We start from the raw sequence: 19,200 nt of genomic DNA on the forward strand, positions 1-19,200 counted from the left end.
GGTTAAACATCAATCGTTTTAAGCAAACACAATTCATGTTATTTACAAAAACATCCTTTTTTCTAGAAAGCTAAAAATTACTGGATAAAAAGATCCTTGATGTTTTTTTCATTTTACAAGCAAAATATCTGTACAATATTTTCTCATAGATCTGCATTGTTTTGTCTAGAGCTTCATATCCTTCAAGGACTAATTTACTCGAATTCTATTCGTTTTCTTTTCTTTTTCCTCGGTACGATTGTGTGTAAATACATATTTTGTATATCAAAATATTAAATAAAATCGAGAATTGATACTGAGAAGAAGGTTACTAATTTTTTTTAATTTAAAAATAAAAAGGCTTCCGGGACTTTTTAGTTCAAAAAAGGGTCTCTTAAATGGACATTGACGCAGTTCAATGGAGCAAAGCGCATCGTTTTTTGTTTTGTAGAAGAACGATGGAGGTATCCAGAAGTTCCATGAATTTTGCTAAAATTAAATCTGCTCAAGAGTTCTGGAACTTTGAGAAGCCGTATAGATTTGATTCTGGTGATTAAGAGGACGAAATATTAAAGCAAGTAAAATCCATGTGTGTGCGGTGGTAATGATTGATTTGATGGAGAAGAAATATCCAAGAAAATGCTTCTTCTGAACCATGTCCTCTTCTGCGTAAGGATGTTTCGAGAAAAGAGGATATAAAACTACGAAGAAACATCCAGAGAAATTACGTACTGATTGCAGCAACTCGTTTGTTGGCTTAATGGAATTTGCTAAAAATGATCTGTACCTGCTTGGAATTTCCCTTCGGTAAGTAAGAATCCATGCAGCAGAGAAGGGACTAAGAGATCAGGTTAAAGGCATCACCCCACGAATGTGAGGTGGTGCAGATTTCAGGTGGAGTATTCTTATAAGGAATAGTAGATTATGGAGAGGAGGGTGGTTCCGTCCATTTCTTTTTAATTGCCGTAAAAAACGCCCCGGAAGATCACAAGGCTGGCGCGCTCCAGTCGAACTCCTTGTAGAAAAAAGTGCGCCAGAATGCCCGAAGCCGTATCTTCCGGGCCGTTTTTTTACGGCAATTAGGAGGTTTCCTTCCCTTTAAGGGTTACGGGCTGCTCTCAAGACAAATCGGAAAATCGGCAACGTCTCGATCCAGAACCTCTCAGTCAAGGAAGGAAACCGCTTAAAGCAAGAGGGTTTCAAAGCTTATTATAATCGTGAAAGGTGCGAACGGCAGTAGCGACTAAGTAGTTCCGGTGCAGGTGTTGAGGGTGTCGGCGAATTAGGCGATTATTAAAGGTGAGTGGAGCAGCGTGGACGGAAACACGATGAATTGTGATGGGAACTCCGGCGAAACAGCGATTTGCAGCGAACGATGTGAAACGTTCGGATCTCTGGGATCAGGATGGATTTTGACGAGCGAACGCTGACAGGCGCAGTCTACCCCTGCGAAACATCGATGCTGATTTGGCGACTGGACATCGCCATTTCAGCAAATTTGCATCTTTATAATGTGAGGGGGTTTTGTTTTTTCGCTTTTTTTTTTCTAAACCCGTCCGTCCGAAGTCTGTTGACCTTGCTTGCTTTTCTACCGCTATTTTACGGAAGTAAAGAAAAAATAAGAAAAGGACTGAGATTCTACTATCTGAAGTAGATATTTTTTGCATTACACAACTGTATTTTCACCTGAAAAAAAACAAAGGAAAATTGCCGTCATACAGTCGTTTGGAGGAAACCAAACGATAAAATTGCAGAAAACTTTGAAGTCACTGCCAACAAATCAGATTTGATAACTCCAATCTGTTGAGATCAGTAGTGAATGGTGAGAAAATTCTCAAATGTAATCTACCTCAATCAGCCGAGAATATTCAGCTGTAATTTAGTATTTGGAAAATTCTGGAATTTTAAAGAAACACAAACTATAGTTGAGTGAAGTGAGAGTGAGACGAGCGGATGTGAATAGAAAATATGCCTTGAGTTTACCTGGAATATACATTTTTTCAACCATTTAAGAAAACTACCCCAGAAAAATCTTGTTGATTTTTAGCATACATGAGGTTTTTGAATAATTCTATTGGCTAACGTTTCGGCAAAATCGCCCTCTTGGGAGCTTGAAATGCCGATTCCATTCACAATTTTAGTTCCAAAAATACCTCGATCCAACTCAACTGTGAGTGAGAACCATCAAACAAGCGGAAAACAAAAAAGAAAGCAGATGGGAAATTTTAGGATAACTAGAATACCTTCAGTTTTCCAGCAATACTTTGGTGCCGATAAATTTCTGGAAATAAAAACACTAATTAAAGTAGGTCAGTGAAAAGGATTAAAAAATGTTTGGCTGAGTCTTGGATTGGGGACACGAACTTAAATGTTTGAAGAGAAAAAATCCTCAAAAATTCCTCAGAAATCTCGCAAACAGCAACAATTCAATTCAATAAGTGAGAGTCATCAAACAAGCGGAAAAGAAACGAGAAAGCTGATGAGGAAATTTGAGAACAGCAGCGAAGGAGGCGGGCGGTCCGCAGTCCACTCCGCGCCCCAAGAACAACGTCATGAGATGAATTTCGAATCAAGATGTCCTCCGTTGAAATGGGTGGAATACGGAAAAGTTCGAGCACTTAAAGGAGAACTGTGAGTGTCACCGAACACGTGCTTTTTATAAATTTTTCATACATCGAGCGCATGTGACTCGATATCTACGACCAATAAACTGTCCCTCCGATGAAAACACATCCATGACAGCAACAACAGGCAGGAAAAATCACACGCACTCTATGAATCACAGTTTCGCTCGTCCAGTCGGCAGTCCTTTTTTGCCCCTTCCAAAGAAGTGCACGCAAATCATCATAAAATGCTAAACACCTGGTTCAAATGAGTAATTAATCGATCTCAACTTCTAAGATTATTGATCTATTACTGAGAACAATCTTAAATGACGGATGCCTCCAGTAAGAACAAGCTTTTCTAAGAGAGGCTTCAATTATTGTACTTCTGGTTGCAATTAAACGTCTCAGACGATAATTACGGCAGCCTAGGAATACTTGAGTGCTCGTTTGGGAAAGCACTTGTCTTATCCAGTTTCAAAAGTTCAGTTCTTCCGTAAAACAATAGCGAAAATTTTGATCAATGCCTCGCATAGAGTCAAATTTTGAAAAATAAAGGATAGAAATAACAAAGTCAGATATGTGTAAGTCTGGTAGCACATTTACTTTTCAAAGGAGCATTTTAAGACTTTAAAAAAAGACGAGTGAGTAATTAAAAACGCATTCTGCGCGAACACCGTCAGTAGAAGATGTAAAAGAAAAAATGATGTTAACCCATGGTTACGTTTGCAGGAAGAAGCTATTCAAGGTGTCTGCAACAACTGGCAACGGGAACAATGATCGAGAATTCCAGATCAAGAACGACAGCAACAGTCATGCTGCAGGAACAGTGCACGAGAAGAAATGTCTCCGACAGCTTCCACGGAGTTTACAGCTTGGTCAAATTTTTATGTTTCTAATGATTATATCTTACATGAGCGGTATTTCAAGTTATTCACTGGTGTCGCACAAAGAATTGCAATTCTTTCTGCAGAGCAATTTATTTGAAGAACAGAATGTTTGATACGTCAGGTGTCAACACTTTTGTTTCGGCTTTCTTTTCGACCCTGTGGTACGTAAAAAAAGATTTTGAAAAATTACTGTTCAAGAACTATATAAAAGCTAAATAAAACATATAAATAATAGAAAAAAGCTTCATATAAAATGTATAAAGCTGTCCACCTAGAAGAAAACGGGAATTAGGAATTTGATCAATCTAACAGTAATTTAGAAGCACTTTTAAATTACCACAGACACTTGAATGGGAGATGAGAAGTGTATTGGTTTGAGGGAGGAACTGCTATGTATGCATGTAGTGCACCAGAGCGAGGATATCAACAAACGAAAGCGAGAGAACAAACTGAACGAAAAATCGAAAACAGCAAATGCTGTTGAAGATTTTTAAGAGAGTACAGAAACGCATTGTGTTTCCGGAGGCAAATGGAAGCGAAGCATGGGATTGAAGGACGATGTTTAAATGGAATAAGTGCGTTGAGAGAGCGGAACGTCGCGCAATGGAATCTTAGAGAACCCCGTCCGAATTTCCGGTCATAAGTGCACAACCGAGCGAACCAACGCTCCGAATGTGTAATCCATCAACCATAGACGACTATGAGAAGAAGATATGATCCGATGTCCAGTTTAAGAGCGGGAAATTACGCCGTCTTGAAGGGAATATTTTTCGATGGTCCTTTTACTTGAGTTATAAAGGTATACATTTTACGGAAGTGTTCAAAAGAGTACCTTCTCTTCTCTCTTGGGTGTTCTGCAGAATTTACAGAAAAATAGCGGATATCTAGAAGTTATTCTCATTTGAGACACTTATACTGGTTGTAATGAATGTATATGTGTGTATAACTGTGAGATCTCCTAGTTTCTTCGGGAATCCTCCTGCAGTTTGGTTTCTGAATACACGATGTGTTGTCTAATTCCTAACGAGAAATGCGCAATTGTCACAGTTTCCAACCCCTGAGGATGTACTGGACCCCGACGTACAGACCATAGACAACCGACCAAGGTCTCCGGGAGCTCGCTTCAAAAGAAACACGAAAATTCAGTAAGTTTCACCTTTTTGAAAAACGGCTCTCAGAGTTTTTTTTTAATGCTTTGTGTCCTTTTACGGTATATGACAAAGCCATAATGAGTAGTCCCCGGGAAACAAAAAAAAATCGAATACCTCAAAAATTACAACGAAAACATTTTCGAGAAAGTGCGACTCCACTCGCAACCTCTTAAGAGAGGGTGAACTTCCTCTAAAGGTCGTCCCAGCGAAGTACTATAGCGATTATTGCAGGCACTTAGGGAGAACGAGCGATCGGGACAGGGCATGACTGTAGTCATGCACGCGATTGTGCAAACTGCACAAATAAAGGCGTATTGCCCGATATGGACAAGGAAGCCGGCGGCGATTTGATGTGAGCAACGTTCCTACAAACACGACGCTTTGGTGTCAGGCGAACGATGACTGCTAATGCTCCGGGGTTATGGTGCCGCGTACGAACGTACGTATTGGCGGAAGTAGAATCGACCGATCAGGGAACCGTTGAGCTGCATATCATGCGATAAAGCGTCTGGATGTACGTTACTTGAATGATGGCTAAGCATGGACACAGAACTCTTTACGCTAATCATTAGAGGCTACTACCGATCATTGCACGGTCAAAAATTGGATTTCAATTGACAGCAGCGGGTACTTGTGAGTGGAATTCGTTCAAACCCAGAAAAAAAAGTTTAATTTGTCCCTACAGGTAGACGTTTAAAGTTTCGGTCACATAAAAGAGAGAATTCGAGATTCCTGTTTGAATTAAACTAAACTATATCTGCACATAGGCCCGCAGTATAACTAGAAAGGACTGGAATTCTAGAAATTATTTTCGTAATGTCACCAAATTATATGGTAAAAGTGGAACTGAATAATTGCTCACTACTTTACCCAGGTGGCATGCTAAAGCTTACATCTCATCAGAAATTGAGGTAAACACGTGAGGTAGGACATAAAAGATTAATAAGGGCCGTGAAGAAAGCAACTTAATAGGAGTTATGTAGGAAGGAAGGAAAACTAGTGGACTCTTATTCGCGCACAATTTTTTTTCTCTAAAATAGCTTTACTGATATGCAAAATGTTCCCCATACGGTTTCTAAAATCTGTAACTGCATATCTGCACCAAGCATCAAAAAAAAAAAATCTAGAAAAGAATGAGAAAACGGAAGAATTCCATATTTTTGAGTTCTTGTTTACCTTAAAGAACAAGCCGAGGCCTATTGTAAAACATTGTAGAAAAACATGACTACTGGGAATAATGTGTCATATTCGCAGGAACACAAAGACTCGCCACATCCCTCATTCAACGGGAACAAAAGAACGACGACGGGCCCGTCTCTGAGGCAGCCGAGGAGAAACAAAGCGGTAGGTAGTCGACGAAATCTGCGTTTAAGCAAGAAGCAATTTCATTTCCGACGACGACAGCGATCTAATCAAACTGGATCTTTCGTTCATGCTTGTTAGCGTCAGGGAGCCGCTCCTAATTAGGAATCATCGGCTGGTTGCGTCATTGAACACCATCTCAGTTACACGGCAATTATCGAGAATCTACGAAAAATTGTTTCGCGCGATATGAGGCTATTACCTCAGTGATAATGAGTGATTGATAAAAATTCTTTAGAGGCAAACAGAAACGAAATGGATCGAAGTTCTTTTGTGGAAGATCCGAGGGAACTCCGAACGCCATTCAAACGCGAAATAGGTGCGCTGAATAGGCCATTTGTCGACTACTTAAGTGATTGTTTACTACTTTTGTACGTTTGTCGAAGGCGATCGCTCGCCGAGTGGAAATCGGCGCCATTTTGCCGCACCCATAAACTCGTCCAGGGAGCGAGGAATGTTGGAAGGAAATCCAAAATTAAATACAGTTGTGGTTGTTTGGCTTTAAAATTCCGATTCTCCTCCTTTTTTTCAGTATTCAAGAAAAAGTACTTGGGAAAATATCTATAGATTTGATAGATCGCAGAAAACAAGACTATTTTCAGAATTGTTAAACAGCTATTTTCAAAACTGCCACAATGTTTTTAATCCAATGGATGAGTTTTGTTACACGCAGGAATTATTGGCTTGCACGGAAAATCACATTATTACGATTTTCTTAGTACTTAATGAACTCTAAATAAATCCAGTGTTGTGAATAAATGGCAGACATTTGCATCAGGATGATTTGTTGTAATATTTTCTAAACATAGAGTACATGACAAAGTTCTATTCATATTTTCTATTCCTTTTATCATTTTCCATTATTTTCTACTTCGTATATTTCAGAATCACATCCGACCAACAATCTTGACATTTATGGTAAAGTTGACACCAATCTTGGTTATTGCTCAGTTAACACTCACTTGGACGTTGAGCAATGAGGAGGAGGATATTTAAGGATTTCTTAACATCTCCCTAAAATTGAAAAAGCGTTTCCAGCACTTTTTGACGTGCAAGATCCCAAGTAGTGCAATATCTTTTTTATGTGAAATTGACACGGATATGCTGGAATTCTTCGAGATCTACTCAATCTTTGCCTTTGAGCTCATAAATTCCTCCCACAGTGGAGTTAGAAACTCGGCAGCCTGAAATTAGTGAATATTGGGTGTATTAGGTATAGGAATAAAGATGCGCTCAATCACCCACGAACTCACTTGATAGATCGTAGCATTTTCCTCGATGAGATGAACTATAGTGGCACCGTCAGTTTTGAGACCTGACCTGCAGAAATCGCTAACATTTCGCGAATCCACATCGTCATTTATGGCTGATTCCTGAGCAGATAAACAGTCTCTTAACAAAGAAGGAAGTAGATACAAGAGACTAATGGAGGATCGCAGAAAATAACTATCATAATCTGTCACCTTAATTAGACTTTAGGGTTTGTGGTTTTTATTTAAGATTAAAAGTAACACACCAAGTAGAAGAGCTTAGAAATGGTTTTGTGGACTTTTTTTTTTTTAAATGATATGCTGCTTTATAAGGTGTTTCAGAATGAAGCGAAACAGATCCAAAACGAATATCACGATCAATTTAAAATGCGAGCAATTAGGATTAAATTCCATTTAAGTTAACATTACTGTCGCTCTCCAAACGCTTGGGAGACTTGGGAAGAAGAAAAAAAGCTGGGATTCTGAAAGAACCAGAAGGCTGCATTTAGTCACAGAGCATTAGAAAAAATCGACTGTCTTTACCTTTTCTCTGCTCTAACTTTTTCTTTGAATTCAAATTGAGTCAATCCACTGACCAGTACTGCGGTCACAAAAGCACGCTGCGAATCGAACGAGAGTCGAACTATCCATCGGAAGAGATTGAGGATGGAGATGAAGAGCAGCAAACAGAACCACCACCAAAGAAAAACGAAGATTTTCTCGTTGAACATGTTGATCTGCAAGTGATCTGCGATAACCAAATGGATCCTGTTAGGAAAATACGGTATTGAGAAGCATTTTTGTTCAAAGAAACTTCGAGACTACTCACTTACCATTAGAACACATTGTAGGGACCACTTGTGAACGGCCCCGCCAAGTTCTCTCACTTCGAGATCACAAAATGTCACCTGAGAGAGGTTTTTGTAGATACTGCAGTGAGAAATTTTAAAAATGAGATAATTTCTCACTCTCGGGAAGTTCCCGCTATCCTCCCACTGTCGACCGTTCAGTGCGTCTACAACGACGCGCAGGCCATGAAGGTGGCCAGCTCCCATAAACCACCCGATAAATATTATTTCTCCGACAACAATCGCAACAGAAAGAAGTTTAGAGAGAACGAGAGCAAGTGTGAGTTTGTATCCCCAAGATCCTAAAGAAATTCTCCGTTTGTTCCTTCACAAAAAGTCAACTGGGAAGCTGGCCCGACACGAAAATCCGTAGTGAATGACCTTTTCGAGCTGGTTTCATGAGACTACTCATGTTTAGCGGATCGTAATTCTTCTTAGCTTCATTCCTAAGCGCCACGGTAACGGACGGAAGATCGATCTCTGAAAATCTCGGGTTTATGTTCACACTACAGTCTAAAGCAGCAAAAACGATGACGAGGAAAACCACTTGTGAAGTGCTGGAGCTGTTTCCAGACGAATCGGGGTAGATAAAGAAAAAGCGCCATCAACACCAAGACGAATGGGACCCACTGAAAAAAATCAGACATTCACTGACCATGCACGGGGAACAATTTTTTAAAGCAGTTTCAGAAAAAGTTCCGACAGAAGTAGTTGTAGGCATGTATTGTAAACGTACGAGTGAAGATTCATGTGTTATTGGTAACTCGATGTGGTGAATACTCTGTTTTGTCTTGACGAAGACTTTCTTCTTTTCGTTTTCTTGCAGGAATAAAGGCAAAAGAAGGGAGAAAAATCAACTAAATGAGTTACGACATCCGTTGATTTGCTCTGGTATTTTTCATTTTAGGGTCACTATGGCGCAGTCGGTAAGAGGTTCGACTGCGAATGCGCTGTCGACGGCTCGAAGCAGGTCTAGTTCCTTTTGTCGCTTCCGGGTTTATTGAGTTTCTAACAGACTTCTCTGGGAATCCGAGAACATTTCGAAACATTGCAATTCGTCCCAGGGCTGTAATTGCGTTCATAAGCTTCGAAGAATTTCGAAGTGAAGTCGAACTCGTAGGAGCCTTCCAATAGGGATTAATCAGCGCAGAGCACCTCACTTTTTCCTCGTTTTTTATTTTTGTTTTATTAGCTGATTTTTGTTTGCTTTGTTGGCTAAGGGACTAGACTTATGTACCTGATAGTAACGAATTTCTCGAGCCTCTCGTAGTTCTGCTGCCGGTAAATTCGAATCGTTCATATTAACAAAATATGTGTTCTCTATAAGGCAGAAGTGCTCCGCATACTGCTCCCATCCTCCCTGAAGGTAGAATCCATTGATTAAAAGCTCACAGTTCACGTGGCCATCACGTGGACACCCACCGACCACTGCATCGGAGCCCAACATTGGATCGCTTGACCAACGTACTCTTTAGCAAATATCAGAAATGCTGCGCCGCAAAGCATCCACGATGTGTAGACGTACTTTACTCTGAACGAGAAAGATTCTAACACTGTTCATTTCCGCGATTCATGTTCCACACCAAAGATTTTGGCTCTTATTGTCTCATGGAAACACATTGTTGCATGTTTTTTTGCCATGCAAACTTACCGATCCGAGGAATCGACGTCATAAGTGGCGTCGAGGTTCCCCACTACACTTCGAGCTCGATCCAAAAATGACATCCTGCAGTGAGAAGGAAATACAAAATTACGATCGGCAAGAACAGTTTTTCCTTCGTCTCAGGAATAAAGGACACTCCTTTGTTTCTCAATCAACACATATAATCTATTTTAAAACTTTATTCTAGGAGAACATCAAAGGGCATTTATGGGCAGAGCTAGTCATATCACTCGCTGGCAGTAGGCGCATCTGTAATAGGTGAATTTAAGCAATAAGTGGGTAAATAAATAGATAGGAAAATAAATAAATTTAGAAAGGAGGAGTTCTGCCGACCCATTTGTCAAGATCCTTGATGGATTTAAAGAATCTTTTCAGAGTGTATTGACTTTTCTATTTTTTTTTTAATTTTCTAGATTATTTGCTCTACCCTTTTTTATCGGGCCGTGGTATAAGGTTTTTCAGGGCCACTGATAGTGCAAAATTTTAGGTGCATGATAACACCGACACGGGGTGGATGAAGGCATTTTCTACAGTAGAATTGTGACATTTGCTTTGAAAGATCTGTGCAGGACCGGAAAACACTCTATCTTCTATCTACTATACTTGTTATAGATCCACAAAGACAACGAACCAGCGTAGTGGGACTCGGTGTTGAAGGAGAGGCGATTTTAATTTTCTTTCACAAAGAAAAACGAAATTGTTGTACATATTTTTGTTATTATCATCGATTCAACTTCGTACCCACAGCAGGGAGAAGTTGCTTCCGAAAAATCAATAATCGGTAAGCTTTACAGTTACTGAAAGGTGAAATAGAAATAGTTACGCACTTGGATAATTTTCGCTCCAAATTTGTTCGTTGAGATTCTCCCCATCATCAGTAGCCATTGAGATCGTTTTGTTATCTAGATTTGTCAGAATAATACTCTGCTCTGCTAAATGGTGAAACGGCGCTACAATAACTGAACGTTTTGCTCTCATAATCACAAAGACTCATGGGAACCACATCAATCGATATTTTGAGAACATTTCCCCTCTTCCGCTACAACAAAATGTTCACATTGATTGTGAAAATACTTCCATCCTTACCTGTTGGTGGGAATTTCGACGTCCATAATTGATGCGCAAGTTCGCCAGATTGAAGTCGGCCACCATTTGCGTCGAGGAGGAGGAGAACCAGAACACCGTCGTCCTTGACGACATCGTTATAGAAGTCATTTCTGTCCGCTTCCGTAGTATCGAGACCACTGTCGGTCTGAAATCAATTTCTCAGTGTATCAAGGTTCAATTGAAGCTCGATGTAACTTTCCTAACTGCAATGGCAGAAGGAAAACACCAAATTCCAGTCTTAAGTCTGCTCTGGTCTATCTATCTAAAATAATATAGATAAATAATAGTAAATAATATAATAATAAATAAATGCAGGTAAATGTAATGCTATAAATAATTGAAGTCTCGGTGCACACACGGGTAACAGTTGACTCAGCCCTTCGTTTGACTAGACAGAAATCTCTAAAATTAGCTTTCCAGATCTCTGATGAGCAGAGCTTAAATCAAACCATTCCTGACATTAGTCGACTTAATAGTCGAGGAAGTTCATTAGACCGACTTTTCCTGTTTATTTATTTCCACCGTAGTTATTTGGATCCGTTTTCGTCTTTCTTTTCGTCGCTAAGGCTGTCGGAAATAATCAGCTCACCAGAACGTTGTAGAGGAACATCTTTCGAGCTGCTTTGCTGTATCGCTGGCGAATCCAGGAGAAGAGGTTGAAAACCGTGCAGACGAGGAGCATTGCAAACCAAAACCACAGGAAGATGAATATCTTCTCATTAAACATGTTTACCTAAGAAACCTAGGTTAGGCATTTGGACATTAATAGTATGTGGGAACTTACCATAAGCACACATTGAACTGTCCAATTGTTTATGTTACCCATCTCTCTTACCGTAAGATCGCAGAAAGCAACCTGTGTGGTGTAAATATATGCGTACGAAAAAGACATCTGGAAAATATCTTCAAACACAAAACATGTGTGATACCCTTGGAAAATGTCCACTTTGTTGCCATTGTCTTCCTCTGAACATGTCATTGAGGATGCCAGCTCCCCAAAATGTGTATTCCGTGCCAAGAAAATGGTTCAAGAAGAAGAATTGGAGTAGCAAATTAGCGAAGATGAGCACCTGCAGAAAGCGCATGAAGAAGCTGCGAAGGAAAATACAGATTTGACAGTATGCATCTTTCCATAAATGTACTATTAAATGCTACAAACGATGCGATACCATCATAACGCAACTATCTTAAATTCTTACAAGTCCACAATTGTCCCAGCAATTCTTACAATTGCGCACATCTCTGTTCTACAGAAGTTTTGCAACCACGAATGCCCTTATAGCCGGCGCCAAATGTGTTGAACCTGGAGAGCGCGTCGCAACAAATGCTATTCTTGACGGACGAATTTTCGTCCTCTTCTGCTGGAATTGCAGTAGGTGCACTGCGTTTGCAGAGCTGAACTCATCCAGCGCCGAAGGTACACATTGACACAAAGATCAATAATATCTCAAATTGGTGGTTTAACTAATTACGAACCTTCATGACGATATAAAGATTGAAAAGGCTTGATCCGTATTTAAGAACTGTTGATTTGGGTGCTTTACGAAGAGTGGTCGCCATGCACCTGAAGCACTAACAACGTTTTATATTTTTAGGGATGCGTAAAGATTTATAGAATTTGATTCCCTTTAAGTTAACGATCACTTCAGGAAGATTATAATACTTAATGGCGAATTCCCAAACATTGAAATGAACAGAGACAATCACTAGGTCACTAAGTTGAAGATTAGTCTAATCTTAAGGAATCTGACTGCTCCAGTTTGAACAATTTGGCAAGGACGCTCGAATGATCCAACATGAAAAATAAGTAGAGGAGAAAAATTCCTTTCATTTTATTCATTTCACTCTTTCACTTCTTATGCAACGAATAATCTATTGCTGCAGGTAGAAAACCCGCATCAAAGGTCCACCACTGAAGCGCCATTTTTCAGGATAAGTTTGATCTGGAGTTACCGTTGATTCCCACTTGTTTGGATAGCAGAAGATCTAGTAGGGATCTAACTGTTCTCTTGGTTTCTATGACCAACAGCTGCCAATATCGAAAGGTGAATTATGGTGCTATACGACCTAGAAGGCATATACAAGCTGGACTGTTTCTGATCGCGCTCTGACTGATTTCAAAGGTACACAGCGCGTATTACCCGCCTCTTCCGAAGATTTCGATTTTTTGAGCTGAATGCAAGAGTTGCACTGTCGAGAGCGGGAACGGTACTGAATTGTTCCACAGACCTTTTGCAAATTCAGACAGATTGGTGAGGAGTGAGAGGGAGCTGTGATTGACAGAATACGGTCAAAAAGACGAAGTCAAAGTGACGAAAAAAGTCCGAGACGTGGTCGTCAGGCCAACCCAAATGCTGTTGTAATATTGCAATTAATACTATTTGGGCGTAGTAGCAAAATATTAAACTGGAATAATGCTTGTATCCATGACGAATCCCCATGTATTATTCCACATATTCATTTTTATTGTTCATTTAAGTCAATGAATTTAGAAAATAGTGATCTGGAACTCGTTCTTCTTCTAGAGTAGGTGCGTGCTCGAAGTTGGATAACATCGTAATCCGTTGGAACGGATCTTACTACAGAGTTCCAAGTGCGGATAGATTTTCAAGAAAAAAACTGCACAACTAACGGGATCAGTTTGTCCTCATCTCCAGTCTTCGCAGATTTCCGAGCCGCAGTCATCAAATCGGCCAGAGCAAGGCCTAAAATCAATCATTTCCGAACAATCCTCTCGAAAACGATGCTGGAGATTAAGGTCCAAAACTGCAAACCACTGTATGGCGAGAAGATTTTCCAAATTCCACGTGGGATGTAGAAGCAGAAAGCCATCAGAGAAAGAATGAAGGGAACCCACTAGAAGTTCGAATTTCTCTTCGGGTATTTTCCTAACAGAAGTGAAGGGAAACTACATGCTTACCTGATAGTAGATCATTTCTCTTCCTTCTCTTGTGTGTGCCGCCGGCAAATTACTTTGATTCATCGGTACAAAGTATGTATTTTCAACAAAGCAGTACGATTCTGCGAAAGCCTCCCATACACCCTAAAATAAGTTCTTTTTTGAGACATTGAATGAGAGATTCGAAACGTGAAAAAACTGACCGTCCACTGATTAGGTACCCAGCACTGCATGGGTTCACCAACATAATTCTTCGCGAATAAAGTGAGAGCGAATCCAAGCAGCATATAAATCGTTGTTACCTGGACTCAAAAAAAAAACAGAACATTGAGAAGAAAACAGATTTTGAAATAAAAATTTTTGGAGCAGGAAAATTCGAACTGAAAGCTGAAATTAGCATGATCCACTTCATCTGTGCGACCTTCGCGCAAAAAAAGCTAACTTCCTATGAGAGTTTTTGCTAGATTAATTCTGCTTCAATGAAAAATCTATCGATAAAGATTATTCACTGCATTTACAGCTTCCGAGAAGAATTGGAAAACTGGGTTTTCTCATTCATGTACTAGCAAATGAAACAATACCACTTAAGGAGTGAATTGATAAGTGTTTTTAAGAACTTCGAGTTGATTTCTTGAAAATATAGAGAAGAAGCTCACATAGTTCAACCTATCGATCGAATCGTCGTCGTGAGTGGATTTCACTTGCTGAAGATAACTGTGAATGTTCGACAGCATCGCAGCAGTGATTTGCTCTCTGCGGGTCAGACAGTCTATAAACAGCTCAGACAGCTCATATCTCGCAATTTTCAGTTACTTTAGGAATGAGAGAGGAGAGCGAAGCGAAATGTTGTTTTGTGTACAAAGTGATCTGATGCAGTTGAGATGCAGGCGACGTCTCACTGTACAGAACACACTATCAGCAATTGTGACTATCAATAGGAGCATAACCCAGTGGAAATGTACGCTACGATAAGCGATGACCGCTTTCTGCTGCTTACTTTTAGCAGACGAGACCTGCGTTTCTCTCAACAAACGGTCTACATAAATTTTTATGTTTATAACTTTGTTTAAAGACATTTTTTCTATATTTACTGTACTGGTTGTTGCTGCTCTGCTTGCCGTTGTTGAAGCTGCTGTACAAGCACGTGTAATGAGTAATTTGTGCTTCGCGCACAGGAAAGGTTATCTTCGAATCGTGAATGGAATTTCCTACCGGAAGCGCTGATTCACTCACCAGCAGCTCATTTTCCTCTTACTAATCGTTTCTTGTTTTACTTCTATCGGTTATAAAAAAAAAATTGGTGCAGAAATAAGTAGTTTTTTTTTAAATTAGAACTTACTATTGAACTTACAGTTCACATCCAGCTTTATCGGTGGACCACCCACGTATTCGATGTTGGTGGCTTTTTTTATTTTCTTCCGTCTACAGAATTTCTCTTTCACCTGAATGTTAGTCTTATCACCTTTTACAGCGGACCTATTGCTTTCATGTCACTCTTCTCCTACCGTCACTCATGATAACTTGACAAAAACATTACTATAAAAGTTCTTAGGCTTTCCTGCACAGTAGCAGAATTCACTAGCACTGATATGAGTTTATACTGTGGCAAGAACACTTTCTGGTCTTTAGCCTGTTCGAATTTCTCCAGGATGAATTTTTCTGCTTTCAATATTCAGTATTTGACTCTCTGCTTCATGTTGACGATACATCATCTTGACCTTTATCACTCATCCTCCGATATCACTGAAGGAAAAACCTGGAGGTTTCTATGTCGCCAAAAAATCAAAACAAAACCCAAGTGATGCCGATCATGTGTAACTAAGCAGTAGCTCCATAACAGAGAGAATTTTTGTGCGAATCTTATCAACTTACTGTTTAACTCTTTCTAACTCCGGATTGTGACTTCTTCTCAGTATGGCTTTGTATTTTCCAGTCAGAACTGATAGCGTCTCTGTGTGAGTGTTTACAAAGAGCCAAAAGTGATAGTAGGCCAACTGGGCCTTCCCCTTTCTCCTGCCATTATCATAGCTAATAGGCTTTGGACACACACAAAGCAATACTGATACAATCAGTAGCTCTTCGAGTAGTGAAGAAATTCAAACTTCTAAAGCTCCTTTGTTTTCAGTCCAATATGGACACGCTGTTGAGGATTGTGTCGAATGTTTACACGAGAAGATTTGAGGAGGACTTCCTGGACAGGGTCAATTACCAGTTCACAGCGTATTTGTTCGCATTTGGAAGTATTATTATCACTTCGAAGGTGGGTCGAAAAAGAAGTGCTACATTAGGAGAATTCAGAAGCAAACATCAGACCTTATCTTTGACTTTTAGATCTACATGGGTAGACCCATCGTTTGTTGGACACCTGCTGAATTCAGAGGAGGTCAGACAATATGCTTCTTAAGGGACGCGTGCGCAAATGCTCACAGCTGCCCCTAAATATCCGTGAATCTCCAGGGTTTTCTCCAAGCTTAATAGATCCCCTCTTGCCAGTTTTCAGACAATTCTCAAATTCCATGGGGGATAATTGGATTCTGGAAACAGTTCTTGTAAGAATTGTCCTTGTATGTCTGATATTGTACTCATATGTCCTCTCGGCTAAGAAAAAAATTTAAATTCTTCGGGAAATGAAAAAGGAGACTTTGGGAACCTCATTTCACCATCTTTAAAGTGAACTATTCAGGTTGGGTAGAATACACAACAGACTACTGCCTCATTGAGAACACTTACTACGTACCGCTGAACGATCCTGATCTTCCGAATGTACCACACAGAGGAGAAAAAGAGCTACCGTACTACCAGGTTAGACCTTTCACATTTCTTCATTTTTTCCTACAGATCTATTGAACAAAGCTAGATAGTTTAGTGGGTGCAATTTGTACTGGTGCTGCTCGCATTCGGCTTCTATCTTCCACACATCTACTGGAGATCTGTGAATTGGTGGTCCGGTTGGTGTTCTTGAAACTCTCTCATTCTTTTCTAAGAAGACATGATTGGGTTTTTCCCTTCATGATTCTATTTTAAAGTGACTTAATTAAACTGATTAACGAGGAGCTAATCGCTGCTCCTTGAACTTGTGCAACCTTCTCTTGTGCCGCTGTTTTTCCTGACATTTATATGTAGAAGAGATAAGCAAATATTTTCGTAAAATTGGAAATTTTACGAAATGTTGGCAATTCTTCCGCACATTTTATTCTGTTTGGTAAAATAGTTGTGTTTTTCCTCCGCCCCCACCAGATCTCTATTCAACTACAATCTACCTGTTCAGGAATTCAACTGAGAGCGATAGTGCGAGCCTCATGCGAGTTACCAAAAGACGATGTAGCTGTGAGTTCCTCTCTTGTTGTTGCCTTTCTGAAGAACTGCGAACTGGAAACTTAAACGAACTATTAACGAACTCCCCACTTTTCATTTCTTCAGTGGAAAACTTTTGAATCAAGATAAGTGTGAATATTTAGAAACGAGAATTAGCCATAGAAAAAATAGCCGGTCACATCTATCGAGCAACACATCGGAACTACAAGAATGCTGGCAGCGTGTTTCAGTAAGTTCCAATACCTCATCCTCATTTAATGGAAGAAGACAAACTGTTTTAAATAGTTGCGTCTTCCTCTACAGTGTTTTTAAGGAATCTAATGAAAGAAGGCTGGATGTCATGGAACTATCTCGCTATGAAGTTAATGTTTGTGGTGAATATCGTGCTGCAAATCCTGGTTCTTCACCTCTTCCTCGGCTTCGATTGGGGAGACCTTTTTAGTTAGTTTTGAGGATATTACGAGGGAAACAGAGTGTTTGCTTTCAATCTTAACCTACAGACCTTAAACTCGGCTTCAACACCGACTGGAAGGCGACAGGTCTCTTCCCTAGATCCACTATGTGCGATTTTGAGGTGAGATACTGAGAAACGACATAGCTTCCTTTTTATGAATGCCATTTCTTCGTAGGTCAGAAACAAAGGTAATTTGCAAAGATATTCCGTGCAGTGTGTGCTCTCATTAAATATGTTCAATGAGAAGATCTTCCTGGTCTTGTTCTACTGGCTTATACTTCTGTTTTTAGTGAGTTAGCCATTTTCCTTTCAACCTTTTTGTTTGTTTTCAATGCGACTGCGGCAACCACCTTTGGCAAACAAATTCGTTTAAAGATAACTCTGGTGAATCTCTGCCTATGGGTGAAGAAGCTGTACTCCCGAACAGATCAATTGACATTTGTCAGACGGATGCTCGAAAGTGCAGGAATCCAGCGACAGAAACATTTTTATGCAAAGGTCGGATAATATAAGGATAGCATAGCAACTAAACTCCAGAAGAAAAGGAGCTCTCACCATATTAGAAAATAGCAGCTTTCAGGATGAATCCGAGAAAAAGTTCATTAGTGGTGATATCGACAACTCGATAAATACGATCAAGGTAGGAATAATTGCCTCAATTCTTGGAAAAATATAATAAAGCCATAAGAATGTGAATTTGTCGCCACCGATTAACTTTTCCAGCTTTTCCCTACGAAGACGTTAGAACTGATCGTTGACCATGATTTTTTATAAGTGTAGAATTGTGTGTCGATCCATATAGTGCTGGTTTCTTGAATTACTTCTAATCTTCGTCTTCAATCCGTCGTTTCGCGCATATGCACTGTAACTCCTTGCATTCTCATAATCTTGTAGCATATACTCGAAGCGCTCAGTTCCGAGGTTACCCTTTTGTGAGTCGTTAATGTCTACATGGACGTGGCCGCGTGGCGCAATGGATAACGCGTCTGCCTACGGAGCAGAAGATTGCAGGTTCGAATCCTGCCGTGGTCGAAACTTTTTCGTTCTTCTCGCTTCCTTGAGGACGCCTGTCTCGGAAGAAAATTAGAGATTTGTTTGTAGAACCGCTAGTGTATTTCTTCTTTGTTGTTTAAATTTTATTAACCGTTTATTTTTTTAGCCTAACAAGTTTTTCAAAACTAGCGTAGTCTGAAAAACTAAAAATATTGTCTTATTCATTCCAGAAATTCGAAAAATTCGAGGATAGTGTGGATCGTGATCTCATCGTCATTCTCAGGTTAATCTCGTCAAATGCCGGAGCAAATGTTTGCTCGGATGTGACGAAGTGTCTCTTCGAAAGGGTCTGTAGAAAAAGTACCTTACTACCGTAGTTTCTGCTTAGAAACATACATTTCTTTTTTCAGTTCTGATGGCCACTTCCGTCCCATCAGCAGTCCGTCACTGCCATCTCCACCATTTTCACTTTTATCAAATTGAAATGAATGACAATAAAAAAAAATTGAGAAGAGATATTCCTTGTGAGGCAGTTATCTGTTGTCTGTAACAGCTAATACCTGGGATGACAGCGAGAACGGAGAAGTGTATAATTATGGCTATTATCTGCTCATTTGCGTGGTATTGTAAGGATTTTGTCGTTAAAAGCACTTTCTTTTCAAAACTCAGCAATCTCAACTGTCGAA

At 39.9% G+C, this 19,200-nt stretch overlaps 4 protein-coding genes across 4 annotated transcripts; 2 read left to right on the forward strand and 2 right to left on the reverse strand.

The window, feature by feature from the left end:
- Nucleotides 1-2,458: 2,458 nt before the first annotated feature.
- Nucleotides 2,459-6,965, forward strand: RB195_005970 (uncharacterized protein; the record flags this gene model as incomplete). The annotated part of the gene is made up of 4 exons (XM_064178806.1): nt 2,459-2,610; nt 3,315-3,460; nt 5,878-5,967; nt 6,871-6,965. The coding sequence occupies 4 exons, from the start codon at nt 2,459-2,461 to the stop codon at nt 6,963-6,965; spliced, it is 483 nt and encodes a 160-aa protein (XP_064035817.1).
- A 141-nt stretch (nt 6,966-7,106) lies between these two features.
- Nucleotides 7,107-9,808, reverse strand: RB195_005971 (uncharacterized protein; the record flags this gene model as incomplete). The annotated part of the gene is made up of 10 exons (XM_013440421.2): nt 7,107-7,169; nt 7,239-7,358; nt 7,832-7,972; nt 8,069-8,143; nt 8,204-8,385; nt 8,465-8,563; nt 8,631-8,712; nt 9,321-9,443; nt 9,506-9,614; nt 9,735-9,808. 10 exons carry the CDS (start codon nt 9,806-9,808, stop codon nt 7,107-7,109), a joined length of 1,068 nt encoding a protein of 355 aa, XP_013295875.2.
- Nucleotides 9,809-9,972: 164 nt separating this feature from the next.
- On the reverse strand, nt 9,973-14,486 carry RB195_005972 (uncharacterized protein; the record flags this gene model as incomplete). Its single annotated transcript, XM_064178807.1, has 12 exons — nt 9,973-9,995; nt 10,574-10,648; nt 10,833-10,998; nt 11,443-11,586; nt 11,638-11,709; nt 11,783-11,923; nt 12,330-12,417; nt 13,486-13,558; nt 13,628-13,709; nt 13,774-13,896; nt 13,956-14,054; nt 14,409-14,486. 12 exons carry the CDS (start codon nt 14,484-14,486, stop codon nt 9,973-9,975), a joined length of 1,164 nt encoding a protein of 387 aa, XP_064035818.1.
- A 1,397-nt stretch (nt 14,487-15,883) lies between these two features.
- RB195_005973 (uncharacterized protein) lies at nt 15,884-18,930 on the forward strand (the record flags this gene model as incomplete). The annotated part of the gene is made up of 13 exons (XM_064178810.1): nt 15,884-16,012; nt 16,084-16,135; nt 16,436-16,554; nt 16,619-16,700; nt 17,021-17,079; nt 17,211-17,296; nt 17,381-17,508; nt 17,568-17,641; nt 17,697-17,810; nt 17,897-18,019; nt 18,102-18,161; nt 18,745-18,861; nt 18,925-18,930. The coding sequence occupies 13 exons, from the start codon at nt 15,884-15,886 to the stop codon at nt 18,928-18,930; spliced, it is 1,149 nt and encodes a 382-aa protein (XP_064035819.1).
- Between the last annotated feature and the right edge of the window lie 270 nt (nt 18,931-19,200).

Source organism: Necator americanus, chromosome I (genome assembly GCF_031761385.1).
Source record: "Necator americanus strain Aroian chromosome I, whole genome shotgun sequence".
NCBI classification, from domain to species: Eukaryota; Metazoa; Nematoda; class Chromadorea; order Rhabditida; family Ancylostomatidae; genus Necator; species Necator americanus.